This window comes from Eptesicus fuscus, chromosome 12 (genome assembly GCF_027574615.1).
Source record: "Eptesicus fuscus isolate TK198812 chromosome 12, DD_ASM_mEF_20220401, whole genome shotgun sequence".
NCBI lineage: Eukaryota > Metazoa > Chordata > Mammalia > Chiroptera > Vespertilionidae > Eptesicus > Eptesicus fuscus.
Window position 1 is genome coordinate 57,212,525 of NC_072484.1, and position 15,192 is coordinate 57,227,716.

General features: G+C 38.9%; 1 protein-coding gene across 2 annotated transcripts in view; it reads right to left on the minus strand.

Moving 5' to 3' along the window:
- MYOM1 (myomesin 1) overlaps positions 1-15,192 on the minus strand; it is a 122,231-nt gene that overhangs the window by 31,549 nt on the left and 75,490 nt on the right. For both annotated transcript variants that reach the window (XM_008160048.3, XM_028139252.2), the window contains 3 exons: positions 12,306-12,432; positions 8,290-8,474; positions 3,025-3,139 (listed from right to left, as the gene is read on the minus strand). In XM_008160048.3, coding sequence (XP_008158270.3) covers positions 3,025-3,139; positions 8,290-8,474; positions 12,306-12,432 — 427 coding nt within the window. The remainder of the gene's footprint in view (positions 1-3,024; positions 3,140-8,289; positions 8,475-12,305; positions 12,433-15,192) is intronic.

A 15,192-nucleotide genomic window follows, 5' to 3' on the forward strand; every position in this document is an offset into this window, starting at 1 on the left:
TTCTTTTGCCCATCACCTGAAGCCTCCTGCCCGTGCTGTTTCTCTGCTAAGAATAGCTGTAGCCTGTACTGCCAGTTATTTGTTGCCCTCCAGATCACCTGCCACACCTTGGCAGGTCTGTTTCTTATCTCCCGTCTGATCTGGCTCACCTTGCTTCCATCTCCATCTCACCCCAGGCCTGATGCAATCAACCCAGATACTGTTTGATAAATATCAAATATCAAGAGTAGAAGTGCTTTCTGTGTACCAACAAATATACACTAAATAGTTTTCAGTTTATTCTTCTCATAGGTATTTTTTAGCTAATAGATTTCTTGGTAGAGCATGGCACACTTAGTCCATTTTCTAGATCCTCGTTACTATTAGACTTTGTGGCAGTGGCTGAGCTATTTCTACTGGCATCTTTGTTGACATCAAAGGGAAACCTGTGATCCTACAAACCCCAGTGGATTAGGTTAACTTTTAAGTGGAATTCAAATTACACATGAGGTGTCCTGTTAGATGTATTCAAGGTTTGCTGTTACATGATAAGCTTTATTTTCTATCAGAAATTTTAATAATGTATTCCAAAAGAAGTCGTTCTTCTGAAATAACAATATGGGTTTCACATCCCAAATCTTGAAATTGATAACATACTCCCCACCCCCTTCTCATCCATCTAACATAAAATAAATATCTGGTTAAAAGTAATATATTAGCATTTAACAAAATTAATAAATACAGACATCCTTATGCTACATATAAATTTTTACAAGGAGTTATAAAACTTTAATACCTAGCTCATGGCCTTTTCAGCTATGCGAAATATTTTATGAACATCTATCTAGCTCTCACTGCACCATGTTGTAAACTCTGGCTTTTCCACCAGATCATAAGCCTAGGATGCATGACAAATGTCACATTACTTCTGGTGCCCACACAGCATCTAAATAAACACATGTTGCAAGAATGAATGTGCCTGCTGCATATGGAACAAGTGCAAGTGTCTCCTGGGTCTTGGTGCTCCTTTATGGCAAAACATTTTGACTTTGTGCACGCACCCCAGGATACTTTTCTAGGCTGGGATCCAGTGGTTCCCAAGTGGGGCTAATCTGGTGCTGTTTTGTGATAATGTCTGTAGCTGTTGTTTGAGGTTATATTCTGGGAATGGAATGGCCACACCAAAATGACTTTTGGTGCCTATTCCAAATCAATGAAACAAAACTCTACCCGGGAGCCTACCAGCAGATCCTTTTCTGGTGGTAAAATTTTCATAGTGAAGGCTTCATTATGGCATGCGTAGTCACCTACCATTCTGAGGCTACTGATGAGAAAATAATAAATCAATTAAGCTTTCTTCAGCCAATCAAATTTGGATTCCGGTGCTTAAAGTGCCTAGATTAAGAGTTTAGTTTACCCAGGACTAGATTAAGAGTTTACTTTTATAGTAGTCTAAATGTTCTACTTACATGGGTAGACTCTGTAGTTGGGTCCTTTTATAGGTCCATTTGCCACTTTATATTTCCTCATAGTTGGCACATGAAGGATCTGATTTCTATAGGAATATGTGTGCTAGGGTCTTTGTCTGTTACCTTTTACCTGGCACATATGTTCCTAGCATTTTTTCTATTTTCTCATGAAATTTTGCAAAGGGGACTTATAGAGGTGTGGCACTCTCACCAGCACACTTACCACACTTTGCTATAAGAAGGTCACTTCTGTCCCACCTAGCTCTAGAGAGAAGTTATAAGAATAGTTGAAAGCAGGTTATGAATAATAGAATGAAAGGGACAAATATTTCCTCAAAGGGTACATTTGAGGTTCTCTCCATATAACAAAGTGAGAGCAGAGTTTTCTGTGTTTACATTGTTTCCTCATCATAAAAATAAATACTACATTATTTATCTGCTCTTTATTTCAGTCTGAAAATAGGGATAAATTAAAGTGGAACTGCTTAGACTAGAATGAATATAAATTTAAAATAACTGGTTAATATTTTTTTTATCCTCTCTCATTTTTGGTGCTTTCTCTTATGCAACTTTAATGAACTGAAATATGTAACTTTGAAAAGTGATAGAGGTTAAATGAGAAAGCAAACAATTATTATATATTGATTTGAAACTATTTGCACAGTGAACACTATAAACTTTGTTCCCATAACAAAGGGAAAGACTGTCTTGCTTAGTCCATTCATGACATCTCTTAAAACTGTGAAGTGAGGGCTGCCTCAACTCTATAGATCATTCAGTCAGGCCTGCTGTTAGTTTAACCCAGGGGTCAGCAAACTATGGCCTGTGGGCTAAATCTGGCCCATTGCCTCTTTTTTATGGCCTGCAAGCTAACCATGATTTTTACATTTTTAAACAGTTGAGAAAAATCAAAAGAAGATTAATACTTCAGGACATGTGAAATTATTGAAAATTCAAATTTCGCAATGCATATAATATATTGTATTATATAATGCATATAATGTGCACAAGAAAGTTTTTTTGGAACATAGCCATGCTCACTAGTTTATGCATTGTCTATGGCTGCTTTTGAATATTGCAACAGGAACCAGGTGGCCATAGAGTAAAAAATATTTACTATCTGGTCCTTCACAGGAAAAGTTTGCTGACCCCTCGTTTAACCTAATTTAAAAATCTTGCTTTTGTTTAAGGTTTGTGATTGCTAACTGCTGTTCTAGCTTTCCCTATGATGGGAAAAATATTCTTGTGGACTTTATGACCATGATATAATAGGAATAATGTCCCAGGAATGTATGCTTCAAACGGTCAGTCCAGGACTCATAATTTGACCAAGAACATCCCTGTTTTTAGGAATGAACCAGAATAGCCCTGGACCATCTCAAACCTGACTCACCCCTGCACTGAGGCTCCTATGATGTGGCAAATGACTATCATGCCTAAGGTCATACTTATCAACTATGCAAATACCCATATATTGATGATTTTGAAAACGAGGGAAAGCACAGAAAGTTAGGTTGAATGTTACTTTGGTATCTTACACAGTGAGATTAATTTTCATGAAAGAGCAAAAGCACACCTGGTCGAGTTTCTGCCACAACAGGCCCAGCAAGGTCGGATGGCTTGCCAACACCTGCCTGGTTCATGGCTCGGACGCGGAACACATAGCTGACACCCTCCTGGAGGCCTTGCACCTGGAAGAAACAGGTATGAATACAATGGGCATTTTGTGTCACTTAAACATAAGTGCTCTTCCTCTGTAATAACAATTTATAGTTGACCCTTGAACTATACAGATTTGAATTGCATGGGTCAATTATACGCAAAGTTTTTTCTTCCTTTTGAAAAAAATTGTATTGAATTTATGATTGGTTAATAAATTATATAGGTTTCAAGTATACAATTCTATCATACATCATCTATATATTGTATTGTGTGTTCCCCATCCAAAGTTAAGTCTCTTTCCATCACCATTCATCCCCTCTTTGCCTTCTTCTACCTCCCCCCATACCCTTTTCCCTGTGGTAATTACCATATTGTTGTCTATGTTTATGAGTGTTTTGGGTTTTTTTTTTTCCTTAATCCTTTCACCTTTTTCACCCAGCTCCCCAACCCTTCTACCCTCTGACGGCTGACAGTCTGTTTTCTGTATCTATGAGTCTGTTTTTGTATTTTCGTTTGCTTATTTTGTTCATTAGATTACACATATAAGTGAAATCGTATGGTATTTGTCTTTCTCTAACCAGCTTATTTCACTTAGCATAACACTCTCCAGGTCAATCCATGCTGTTGCAAAATATAAGATTCTTTCTTTTTTTTATAGTAGTATTCCATTGTCTAAATGTACCACTCCTTTTTTTATCCACTTATCTACTGATGGGCACTTGGGCTTCTTCCAATACAAGGCTATTGTAAATCACACTGCAATGAGCATAGGGGTGCATATATTCTTTTGAGTTAGTGTTTTGAATTTCTTCAGATACATTCCCAGAAGTGGAATTGCTGGGTCATAAGGCAGTTCCATTTTTAATTTTTTGAGGAAACTCCACACTGTTTTCCACAGTGGCTACACCCATCTGCATTCCAACCAACAGTGCAGAAGGGTTTCCTTTTATCCACATCCCCACCAACATTTGTTGTTTGTTGTTTTATTGATGATAGCCATTCTGACAAGTATGAGGTGATATCTCCTTGTGGTTTTAATTTGCATTTCTCTGATGATGAGTGTCATTGAGCATCTTTTCATGTGTCTATTGGCCATCTGTATGTCCTCTTTGGAGATCCTTTGCCCATTTTTTTATTGGATTGTTTGTTTTCTTGGTGTTGAGTTGTGTAAGTTCTCTATAAATTTTGGATATTAATCCTTTATCAAATGTAACACTGATGAATGTGTTCTCTCATTCAGTGGGTTGTCTTTTTATTTTGTTGTTGGTTTCCTTTTCTGTGCAAAAAAGTTTTAATTTGATGTCGTCCCATTTATTTATTTTTTCTTTTGTTTCCCTTGCCCAAGGAAATATATCAGGAAAAGTATAAATGTCTGAGATTTTCCTGTCTATGTTTTCTTCTAAGATTTTTATGGTTCCAAGTCTTACATTTAAGTCTTTAATCCATTTTGAGTTTTTTCTTGTATGGTATAAGAAGATTCTGTAGTTTCTTTTTTTTTTCTTTCTTTCTTTCTTTCTTTCTTTCTTTCTTCTTTATTTATTTCTTTCTTTATTTTTTTGCATGTACTTGTCCAATTTTCCCAGCACCATTTATTGACTGTCTTTACCACATTGTATGTTCTTGCCCCTTTTGTCAAATATTAATTGACCATAGATGTATGGGTTTATTTCTGGACTCTATATTGTGTTCCATTGATCTGTGTGCCTCTTTTTGTGCCAATCCCAGGCTGTTTTGATTACTATGACCTTATAATATAGTTTGATATCAGATAATGTGATACCTTCAACTTTGTTTTTCTTTCTCCAGATTGCTGAGGCTATTTGGGGTGTTTTGAACAAAATATTCCCAAAATGTATATGGAACCATATACATTTTGGGAATATTTGTTCTACTTTTGTGAAATATGTCATTGATATCTTGATAGGAATTGCATTGAATCTATAGATTGCTTTCTTTGGGTAGTATGGACATTAAAATAATCTCGATTATTCTTATTTATGAACAGAGTATTTGACTTCACTTATTTATATCTTCTTCAATTTCTTTCTTCAGTATCTTATAATTTTCCAAGTACAGGTCTATACATCCTTGGTTAAATTTATTCCTGGGTATATTTTTGATGCAATTATATATATGGGATTGTTTTCTTAGTTTCTTAAATTATACATGGGATTGTTTTCTTAGTTCCTTAATAATAGTTCATTATTGGTGTATAAATATGTCACTTATTTCTGGATATTAATTTTGTATCCTGCTACTTTACTGAATTCATTCATCAATTCCAGTTGTCTTTTAGTGGAGCCTTTAGAGTTTTCTATATACAGTTTCATATCACCTGCAAATAATGACAGTTTTACTTCTTCCTTTTCAATTTGGATGCCTTTTATTTCTTCTTCTTGTCTGATTACTATGGCTAATACTCCCAGTACTATGTTGAATAAGAGTGGTAAAATCAGACATCCCTGTCTTGTTCTTAATCTTAAGGGAAACCCTTTAATTTTTGCCCATTGAACATAATATTAACTGTGGGTCTGTCATATATGGCCTTTATTATGCTGAGGTATGTTTCCTCTACTTTCACTCTGGTTTCAAATTTAAAACCCCCACATTTTCATTGTTCAAGAAGATGTTTGCTGAGAAGTTATTACATATGTGCCACTGACCTAGAGTTATAAGAGTATAAAGGCTATAAAAAATTTTAAATATCTTTTTATATGACAGTTCCACTTCATAACTTTTTGTGGCTTTCTTTGGGTTCAGTACAATCTTATTACTATTATAAAAAGTGTTACTATTTCACCAAATATTATTTTTCTTTTTAAAATATGTGATGTTTAAAAGCTGTATTTTATTTGAAGGAGAAATTTATTACAAACAGATGGTGCGATTTTTCTCTATAATGTTGTGATAGAGGTCACTATTCAAAATGTGATTTAAATCAAATAAAATTAGAATATAGTTATTCAACTAAGCAAAGTGTTTGTGACTATTCATTTAAATGAGCTATGTATTAAATCACTAGGCTTTTAATCTAATAATTTAATTGTATTGTGTTTATGATAATGGAACGTCACGATGTAGTGATAGCTTTCACTGTAGCTAATAGAGGTTTTTTTTAAAATTTCTTTATTGATTAAGGGTTCACATATTTGTCCTCAGCTAATAGAATTTTGAAGTGAATTTTCATCTGTAAATGAACTTTATTTTAGGTACAGACTAAATTTACGGTGTTTTATGTATTTAAATTCTATGTTTAGAAATAATGTCAGGTAAGTGTGGATTTACAGAAAGGAACAAAAACATTTCCTTGTTGTGATAAAAATAGAATAGTCGCCAGGTGTGTGCCACATCTGCACCTGCCACTAAGGTAAGATGTGGCTGTGAGTCAGATTTTTGCATCATGACACAGGAGGTGAGTCCACATCCTAGTATCTAGTCACCGGAGTGACAGCAACACCCTTCCACTCTTAAAGGAATAATGACCTCTGGCCTTGCTTCACCCCAGTCAGGTCCAACTTCAGGCTCTTGGTAGACTGATTTAGAAATCATCCTGCCCATAAACACTTACCATCATTATCCAGGATGAGCCTGTCCTTTATTTTACATTGGCCTCTGGGGATTTCTTTGCATCTAGAGGCCTCCTGACTCATCTGAACAATTAGACAGTATCCTTGGCTCCAGACCAACCTTGACCTTTTGCTAAATTGGAATATGCTAAATTGAGTCAATGACATATTGGGTGTAATTGCTTAAGGGTCATTTCTCCTGGAGCACATATATACATTTTTTATGGGGACTATAAATGCCTTCACTCCAGAGATTAGCTGACAGATGGCATAAACTTTAGTTCATAGTGGCAGGTCTACAGGAGAGATCTTTTAGACCAGGTATACTTTGAATATCTTGTAAGGCCCACCCTCTAGGCAGTGCCTATTTTGTCAACAGATGGGATTGCACACTAAATGAAGTGTTCAGCTTTCTGTATGGCTGTGGTGAAGCCACACTTCATTCTAAGTAACAAGAACTAGAATCAGACAGCCCCTAGTTTCTGAGGCCCTACAGTGGAGTCAGGGTCTCTGGATACCGCTGACAATAAGGGAAAACATTCTTTTGAGATTTTCATTTGGTACAGGTGAGAGATTCAGTGGTTTTAGCAGAACAGTCTTTGGTAGACAGAGTTGGAAACTGGTTCAATTAGAACACTCTAGAGCAGTGGTTCTCAACCTTTCTAATGCCGTGACCCTTTAATACAGTTCCTCATGTTGTGGTGACCCCCAACCATAAAATTATTTTCGTTGCTACTTCATACCTGTAATTTTTCTACTGTTATGAATTGTAATGTAAATATCTGTGTTTTCTGATGGTCTTAGGCGACCCTGCTATCGGTTCTCAACTTGTGGGTCACTAGGAGGGTCAGAACCGCTAGCAGGGTCACCTAAGACCATCGGAAAACACAGATATTTACATTACAATTCATAACAGTAGAAAAATTACAGGTATGAAGTAGCAACGAAAATAATTTTATGGTTGGGGGTCACCACAACATGAGGAACTGTATTAAAGGGTCGCGGCATTAGAAAGGTTGAGAACCACTGCTCTAGAGGAATCTGGAAGGCAATGACATAGATAAGGGTGAAGATAAGGTCAAGAGTTGAGTGAACCCATTCTACTTGCCTCTGAGAGCTCACATGAGCACAAGCATGAGGAAGCAGGTTAAGTAAGACAGGGCAAGACTCAAAGGAATCAGCAGTTAAAGGCTTACTGGCACGAGACCTATAAAAGTAGATCCTCAAATTTAAAAAAAACCTTCAGAAAATTACAGGAAGGAATAAGAAAGTCACTTTTGAGGAATGGTTAGTAAAAATGTCTTAAGACTATGAGTTACAAAATGTGAGGTAGGTAAGTGGAGACAAGAAGGGGAAGACTAGAGAGAAGAGGACTTGTGGATGTTTTCCAAAGCTAGGCTAAGGAATTCAGGTAAAATCTAACCGAATTGTTTTAAGCATCAGAAATCTTGCCAAACCCCAACTACTGCCAAGTAAAATCTTACCAGGAGCCCAATGTATGACACAGACCAAAGCAGAAATATTGTCTTACCTTGCTAACTTTTAAGTTAATATCATTAGAAGAGCCTTTTATCTTTTAAAACAGGTTTCTTAAATTATGAGCATCCTCTTACCTTCAGGTATTTGTTTTTAAGAACTGCCTCATTGAGTCCTCGCCATTGGTCATCTTTGGCATTGGCCTCCTTTACGTCCACAAAGTAGCCAATGACTGGAGTCCGTCCAGAATGGATTGGAGGCTTCCACTGCAGAACCAGGGAGGTTTTCCTGACTTCACTATACTTAAGATTGTGTGGTGGTCCTGAGAAAGAGAGAGAAAATGCATCAAAATCATAACGGAGATAAGAAAACTCAAATACGTATAAATCTAGAACCACATTTAAGGTCTTACAGCTGAATCTGATGCTGTTTTTTGTTTTGTTTTCAAATCTACCATTTCCATGGAAATAGGTACTTTGTGGTCATTACATATCAAGTTTCCTCATTGCTCTACATCATCCTATTAAGACGCTGCATGGGCAGCAGGTGGTTAAGGGCAGTTCAGGATACTCCTCAGAGGCTGGATGAAAACTTGCCTTCAGGCTGTCCTCAGGCCTGTGTTCCTCACCTTTTATCACAACAGTTTAATTTGGTTGCAAATTCAGTTTTGGATAATAATCTGAAAATTCTCCCAAATCTCAAATTAGCATGAAGAAAGCAACTCTATTTGATAGCATATGAATATAGGTAATACTATTTTTTACAAAAGAAAGAAGAATCCTATCTAATAATAGAGTAACATGTAAATTACCATCACTCTGCTACACCCACGATTGGGCGGCAGGAGGCTGGGGGGCAGGACTCAGGGTGGCCTATCCGGCCATTGAGTGGCACGGATCCGCTGCCACTGAGGGGGTCTACCCTGCTGTTGAGAGGTGCAGGGGGGGGGACTCCCACCCCCTGTGCCTCTCAACGGCCAGATCTGCAGCCGCTGAGGGGGCCTGCTGCGGACACCCAGCTGCGCCTCTCAACGGCAGGGTAGCCAGGTGTCCGCTGCAGCCCCCCTCAGCGGCCGTTGAGAGGCGCAGGGGGCGGGAGTCCCGCCCCCTGCGCCTCTCAACAGCAGGGTAGCCCCCCTCAGCGGCCGCGGACCATCAAAAGTGGGGGAGCTGGGTGCCTGTCTGCTCGGGCACCAGGCCTTTCAGAAGCCTCCACCGAGCCGGAGGCTTCTGAAAGGCCTGGTGCACCAGCGGACAGGCACCCAGCTCCACCGTGAAAAGCAAAAGCGTGTAGGGGACTCTACACGTGCATGATTCAATCATGCACTGGGCCTCTAGTATATTATAAAACAATTACCCACTGGAGGGAAATTTTTCCTGTAAAGCATATATCCCATATAGGGGTCAAAACAAACTATCGTTATGTTTACAAAGAACTTTCAGCAAATATATAAATCAATCCTGTGGACCCTGAATCTGTGCCAAACACTGTGAGGTAGTTTGCACTCATTTAACTCATTCATTCTTAGACAATTAATATAAAGCTCAGAGAAGCCAAGTAACTTGATCAACCAGTTCAGAAAGAAAGCCGGAAGGTTCTCCCTGCATGTATGTTCTTTGAACTTTGGGAGAGTCCAAACTACTAAGTGGTTTATCTTTGCATAAACCAGCTGCTATGCAGGTGATATGTTTATTTATTTTCCTTTGTTTAAAATAACAACTGATTTCTAACCAGCCAATCAAAATGGACTCACAGTGGCCTGAAAGCCAACTATAAGCATAGACTCTAGCATGCTATGCTTTAGCATTTTGCAATCGATAGTTCATTATTGGACCTTTTACCGTGGCTTAAGAGTCACAAATATGTGTCATCCTTGTCTTCCCACAACATCTTGTGTGGAAATAGGTTTAAATAATAACACCAATACCTCACACTGGATGTGGCATGTTCTGTTCTACAATCATTTGCTTGTGTCATCCTCAGAACCAGTGAGGCAAACAGCCAGGTAACACCACCTCTGTTTTACTGAGAAGGAACTCTGCTCTGCTGCTCCCTAGCCCCTCTCCTCTAGGAATAAGACACCTAGTTTCCAATCCTAACTGCCGCTTACTTCCTGTGGACCCTTCTGGGTCTCACTTAAACCAAGTCTCAGTTTCTTCATCTGTAAAACAAAGGGATGACAAAACATTCTTAATGCTCTCTTCTCTAAGAGCTTTCTTGAGTTATGGCTTGTCCGCCATTACTCAGTAAGTCAAGGATGGATCTGAGAAACCAGAGGTCATGGGGTAGAGGACCGTCCCATTCATTTCTCCTCTGAATTAAGAGCACTTATCCTGCCACCTCTTTTGCAAACTATCTTCCCATCAAAACATTTTCCACAGGCTTGCTCAGAACTTCTTAGTTTCTAGTTATTCACATTTTAACTTTATTCAGGAATTTTGAGAATGTAAAAACAGATCCACTTTGGTGTAGGTGATAGAGAGAACTTATGAAATATCAACTGGATTCAAGGAGGTGCAAAGAAAGGCAGTATTTGCCTATTGTATTTACTGAAGTTGAATAAGCATTTCAACTTCTCTTAAGTTTATCTTGTAATCATTTTATTCACACTTCAGAAGTGATGCAGATGGGCACTTGCTAATTAAAAGCAAAATGATGGTTCTCCAAAGGTAATTAAGGTTTCAAATAGGAAGTGGGTGGCAGTGGGGGCCTGGTGTTCTAATATGGTTGATGCTGGGCCATTATACATATTGAACATCAAACCCAGGTTGGAGAATTTAGTCATCCTGTAACACTAAAATATTTGGGTCTCTGAAGTTAGTACCATTTAAAGCAAAAGAAAACCATCTACCAAATACATTAATGTTGTGACTCTGAATCTTACAACTTAGTAACTTTCTTTGTATTCAATTTTTAAATTTGTTGTAGCTATATGAGAATTAAAAGCATAGGTAGCCCTGGCCAGATGGCTCAGTTGGTTGGAGTATCATCTGTACACCAAAAGGTTGCTGGTTGGATTCCCAGTCAGGAAGTAACCGATTGATGTTTATCTCTCATACTAATGTTTCTCTCTCTCCCTTCTTCTCTTTCTAAAATCAATAAAAATATATCCGTGATGATTTTTTTAAAAAGCCTTTTCCTCATTTTCTTCCCTGCCCAAACAATACCACCACCCCCCACCCTCCACCCCCATGACGAACTCCAAAGGAGAGTATTTCCAGTCTGGTTCCAGGATCTTTATTGTGATGTAGAGTTGAGAAAAAGTGGAGAGAGAGAGAGAAGAGAGAGAGAGAGAGAGAGAGAGAGAGAGAGAGAGAGAGAGAGACGGGAGAGATGGGGAATAAAGAGCAGGGAGCCAGGGAGGAAGAGAAGGCATAGTGCCTGATTCTGGAAAGAGAGATTTTGGTTGATAAATGAGCAGGCTTCTGAACAGTGGGAGAATGTATGAGAACTAGGGAGTACAGGAAGACATTTCTGAGGAACATTGCTGTGTGACATGAATTGGATTCCCTTTAATGGCCTTTAAGAAGCACAAGCAGCCCAGCCGGTGTGGCTCAGTGGCTGAGCACCAACTTATGAACCTGGAAGTCATGGTTCGATTCCCGGTCAGGGCACATGCTGAGGAATCAATAAAAATATATTTTAAAAAAACACACACAAGCAAAAATTGGAATTCCTTTTAAATGATCATGTGTCACTCAAGTTGTATGCTTCTGTCAATCTTACTCCATACTGAGGCTGAGCTGCAGGGGCTCTAGGATTTATTTGGAATACAAGCATAAGAAATTTATACTCAGTTTTATATTGGTATCTATCCTATATAATAAAAAGCTAATATGCAAATTGTCCCTTCGGGAGTTCGACTAACTGGGAGTTTGAACACTCACTATAATGTGCGCTGACCACCAGGGGGCAATGCGGAAGAAGGAAGGCCCGGATCTTGGCCCTGATCGCCAGCCAGGCCTAGGGACCCTACCCATGCATGAATTTTGTGTACTGGGCCTCTAGTTATTTAATTGTATTGTAAAAATGTTTTATGTAAACATGAGGGACCAAGAAATTCATTTCCCTTAGAACTTGTCTATATAGCACTTAAATTTAGCTCCAAGTTTGTAGGGTCTATTGGAAGAACGTCTGAGTTTTCAGGGTTTACCTGGAACAGCAATGGTCCACTCTTCACATTTGAAGCATTCACTTACTGCCGAGGGCACTCCCAACCCAGCGATGTTCATGGCTGCCACTTGGAACTGATACACCGTGTTTTCTTTCAAGTTGCTAATCTGCAACATAGATAATATCACAGGGAGTGAATGTTTCAGGTTTGTTTTTTCTAATTGTTCAACATTTTATTTATTTACCTCCTGTGTTGAACACACTCTAAAATACCCTCAGTGAGTCATACCTTTTTGTAATCTCCTCTCCTTGAGTGTGGGCAAAACTAGTGACCTGCTTCTAGCCAACAGAATATGGTAAGGGTATTGGAATATCAGTTCTGAAGTTATGTTACATTATTTGGCAAAAGAGAAAGGATAGTTCAGATGTAGTTAAGGTTCTGAATCAGTTAATTTTGAGTTAGTAAAAAGAGAGCCAGATTATCCTTGGTGTTCCTGCCTAACTTCGATATTATAATTTATAAGAATATATATTTGGTCTTTGTCAACATTCCTGGCACAGGGCTCCTAAAAGTGATGCAAACTTTAAATGTTCTTTTGTTATGTTAATGAAATGGGGAAGCCCCTAGGTAGTCTAGGTATTGAGCTGGTTGCTAGGGAAACCAATCATGTGATTAGAAGGTTGGAATTTTCAGCCTCACCACTGGGATCTCTGGGGAGGGAAGAGAGGCTAGAGATTGAGTTGGCCAATGATTTATTCCATGCCTATATAATGAAGTCTCCATATAAACCCCAAAAGAACAGGGTTCGGAGAGCCTCCAGGTTGGTACTGGGGGAGTGGCGCTCTGGAGAGGGCACGAAAGCTCAATGGCCTGTCCCATATGCCTTGCCCTGTGCATCTCTTCCATCTGGCTGTTCCTGAGTTATATATCCCTTTATAATAAACTGTGATCTAATAAATAAAATGTTTCTCTGAGTTCTGGGAGTCACTCTAACAAATTAATGGAACCTGAGGAGGAGGCTGTGGGAACCTCTGATTTATAGCCAATCAGTCAGGTCAGAAGCTCAGTGACAACCTAGACTTAGCACTGGAATTGGGCGGGGGGGGGGGGGGGGGGGGGGGTGCAGATTTGTGGGATCAAACCCTTTACCTGTGGGGTCTGATTCTATCTCCGGGTAGTGTCAGAATTGAATTAAATTGTAGGACACCCAGCTGTTGTCAGGGAATTGTAGGGTGTGATAGCAGTGTAAGAATAAAGGAGAGCCCAGCCAGCATGGCTCAGTAGTTGGGCGTCCACTTATGAACCAGGAGATCACGGTTGGATTCCTGGTCGGGGCACATGCCTGGTTGCAGGCTTGATCCCTGGTTGTGGGGCGTGCAGGAGGCAGTCGATCAATGATTCTCTCTCATCATTGATGTTTCTCTTCTCTCTCTCTCTCTCTCTCTCTCTCTCTCTCTCTCTCTCTCTCTCCCCCTTTCTCTCTGAAATCAATAAAAATATATTAAAAAACAAACAATAAAGGAAAAACACACAGGAGAAAGAGTGAGTTTTTTCGAAGGTCTGACTTTAATCAGATAGGGACTCATAAAACGGGGTTTGGAACCTTCCTGAATTTAAGCACTGTCACAATGGTCATCAAGAAGCAAATGCCATTTTGAGAACCGCCTAGCCCCTGGCATTTGGAGAAGGGCAGCCTCAGACCTACAGCTGCAAGGAACTCAATTCTACCAACAACCTGAATGACCTTGGGAGCAGCACTCAAGCTCCAGAGGAGAATGCAGCCCAGCTGACTCCTAGATTGCTGCCTATGAGACCCTGAGCAGAGGACCTAGCTGAGCTGAGCCTAAACTCCTAACTTGTGGAAATGGTGCTATAACAAACATGGATTATTTTAAGCCACAAGGTTTATGGTAATTTGTTATACAGCAATAAAAACTAATGCATGTATAGATGAAAATTAAATGAATTCTAGACTAAGAATAAAAAGAATTCAAATTCTTGTAATGTTTCTGCTCTTTACTGAAAAACCTAATATTTTCTATATCCCTCAGTAGGAATTGGGTTATTATGAGGGCAAATATATATAATAAAATAAAGACTATGACCACATTTGCAAAATAGAAATGATGGAATATATTAGTGTGAAAAAATCCATGGACTATACAATCCTTTAAACATTAAAATGGAACTATTGCTGGAAATAGCTGTGTTAACAAAGCTTACCTATTGTATAACTTAAGCCAAGACAAATAAAAATCCATGATCCAATCTACATCTGATTTGATCATAAAGTCTTAAGTTCATCCAAAAGTGGGCTTGTCTTGTCAGTTATTTATGGTATAGGTAGAATATAGTGGCTGTTAAAGTAGCAAATTGATATAAACACCCTTTTTGGTTAAACACATACGTTCCCTTTAAGAAGAAAAAATCTTTTTAATTATGGGGAAACCATGAGGTAGAAAACTTGGATCTAAAAGTCCTTTATTTAGGTACCAGGGTTGCTTTGGGTCTCTATTACTGTGACCAACCATTACAATTTTCCTGGGAGTACAGGGTTCCCAAGGATGTAGGACATTTTTGTGTTAAAATTAGGAGTCCCAGCCCGGGCCTGTGTGGTTCAGTTGGTTGGAGCATTGTCCTGTATGTCAAAGGGTGGCAGGTTCGATTCCCAGGGCACATTACCAGGTTGTGTGGGTTTGATCCCCCATCAGGGCGGGTGTGTGAGGCAGCCAACCAATATTTCTGTCACATCCACATTTTTCTCTCACTCTCTCTCTCCCTTCCTCTCTCAATTAAAAAATAAAATCCAGATTCATTTGGATTCTGGGACTCTTAAAGCTAGTTGGCATACTTGTTACAGATATTTTGTAAGTTAATTCTTGTAAGAAATATTAGTCTTCACAATTGGTATACATTTCATAGTAAA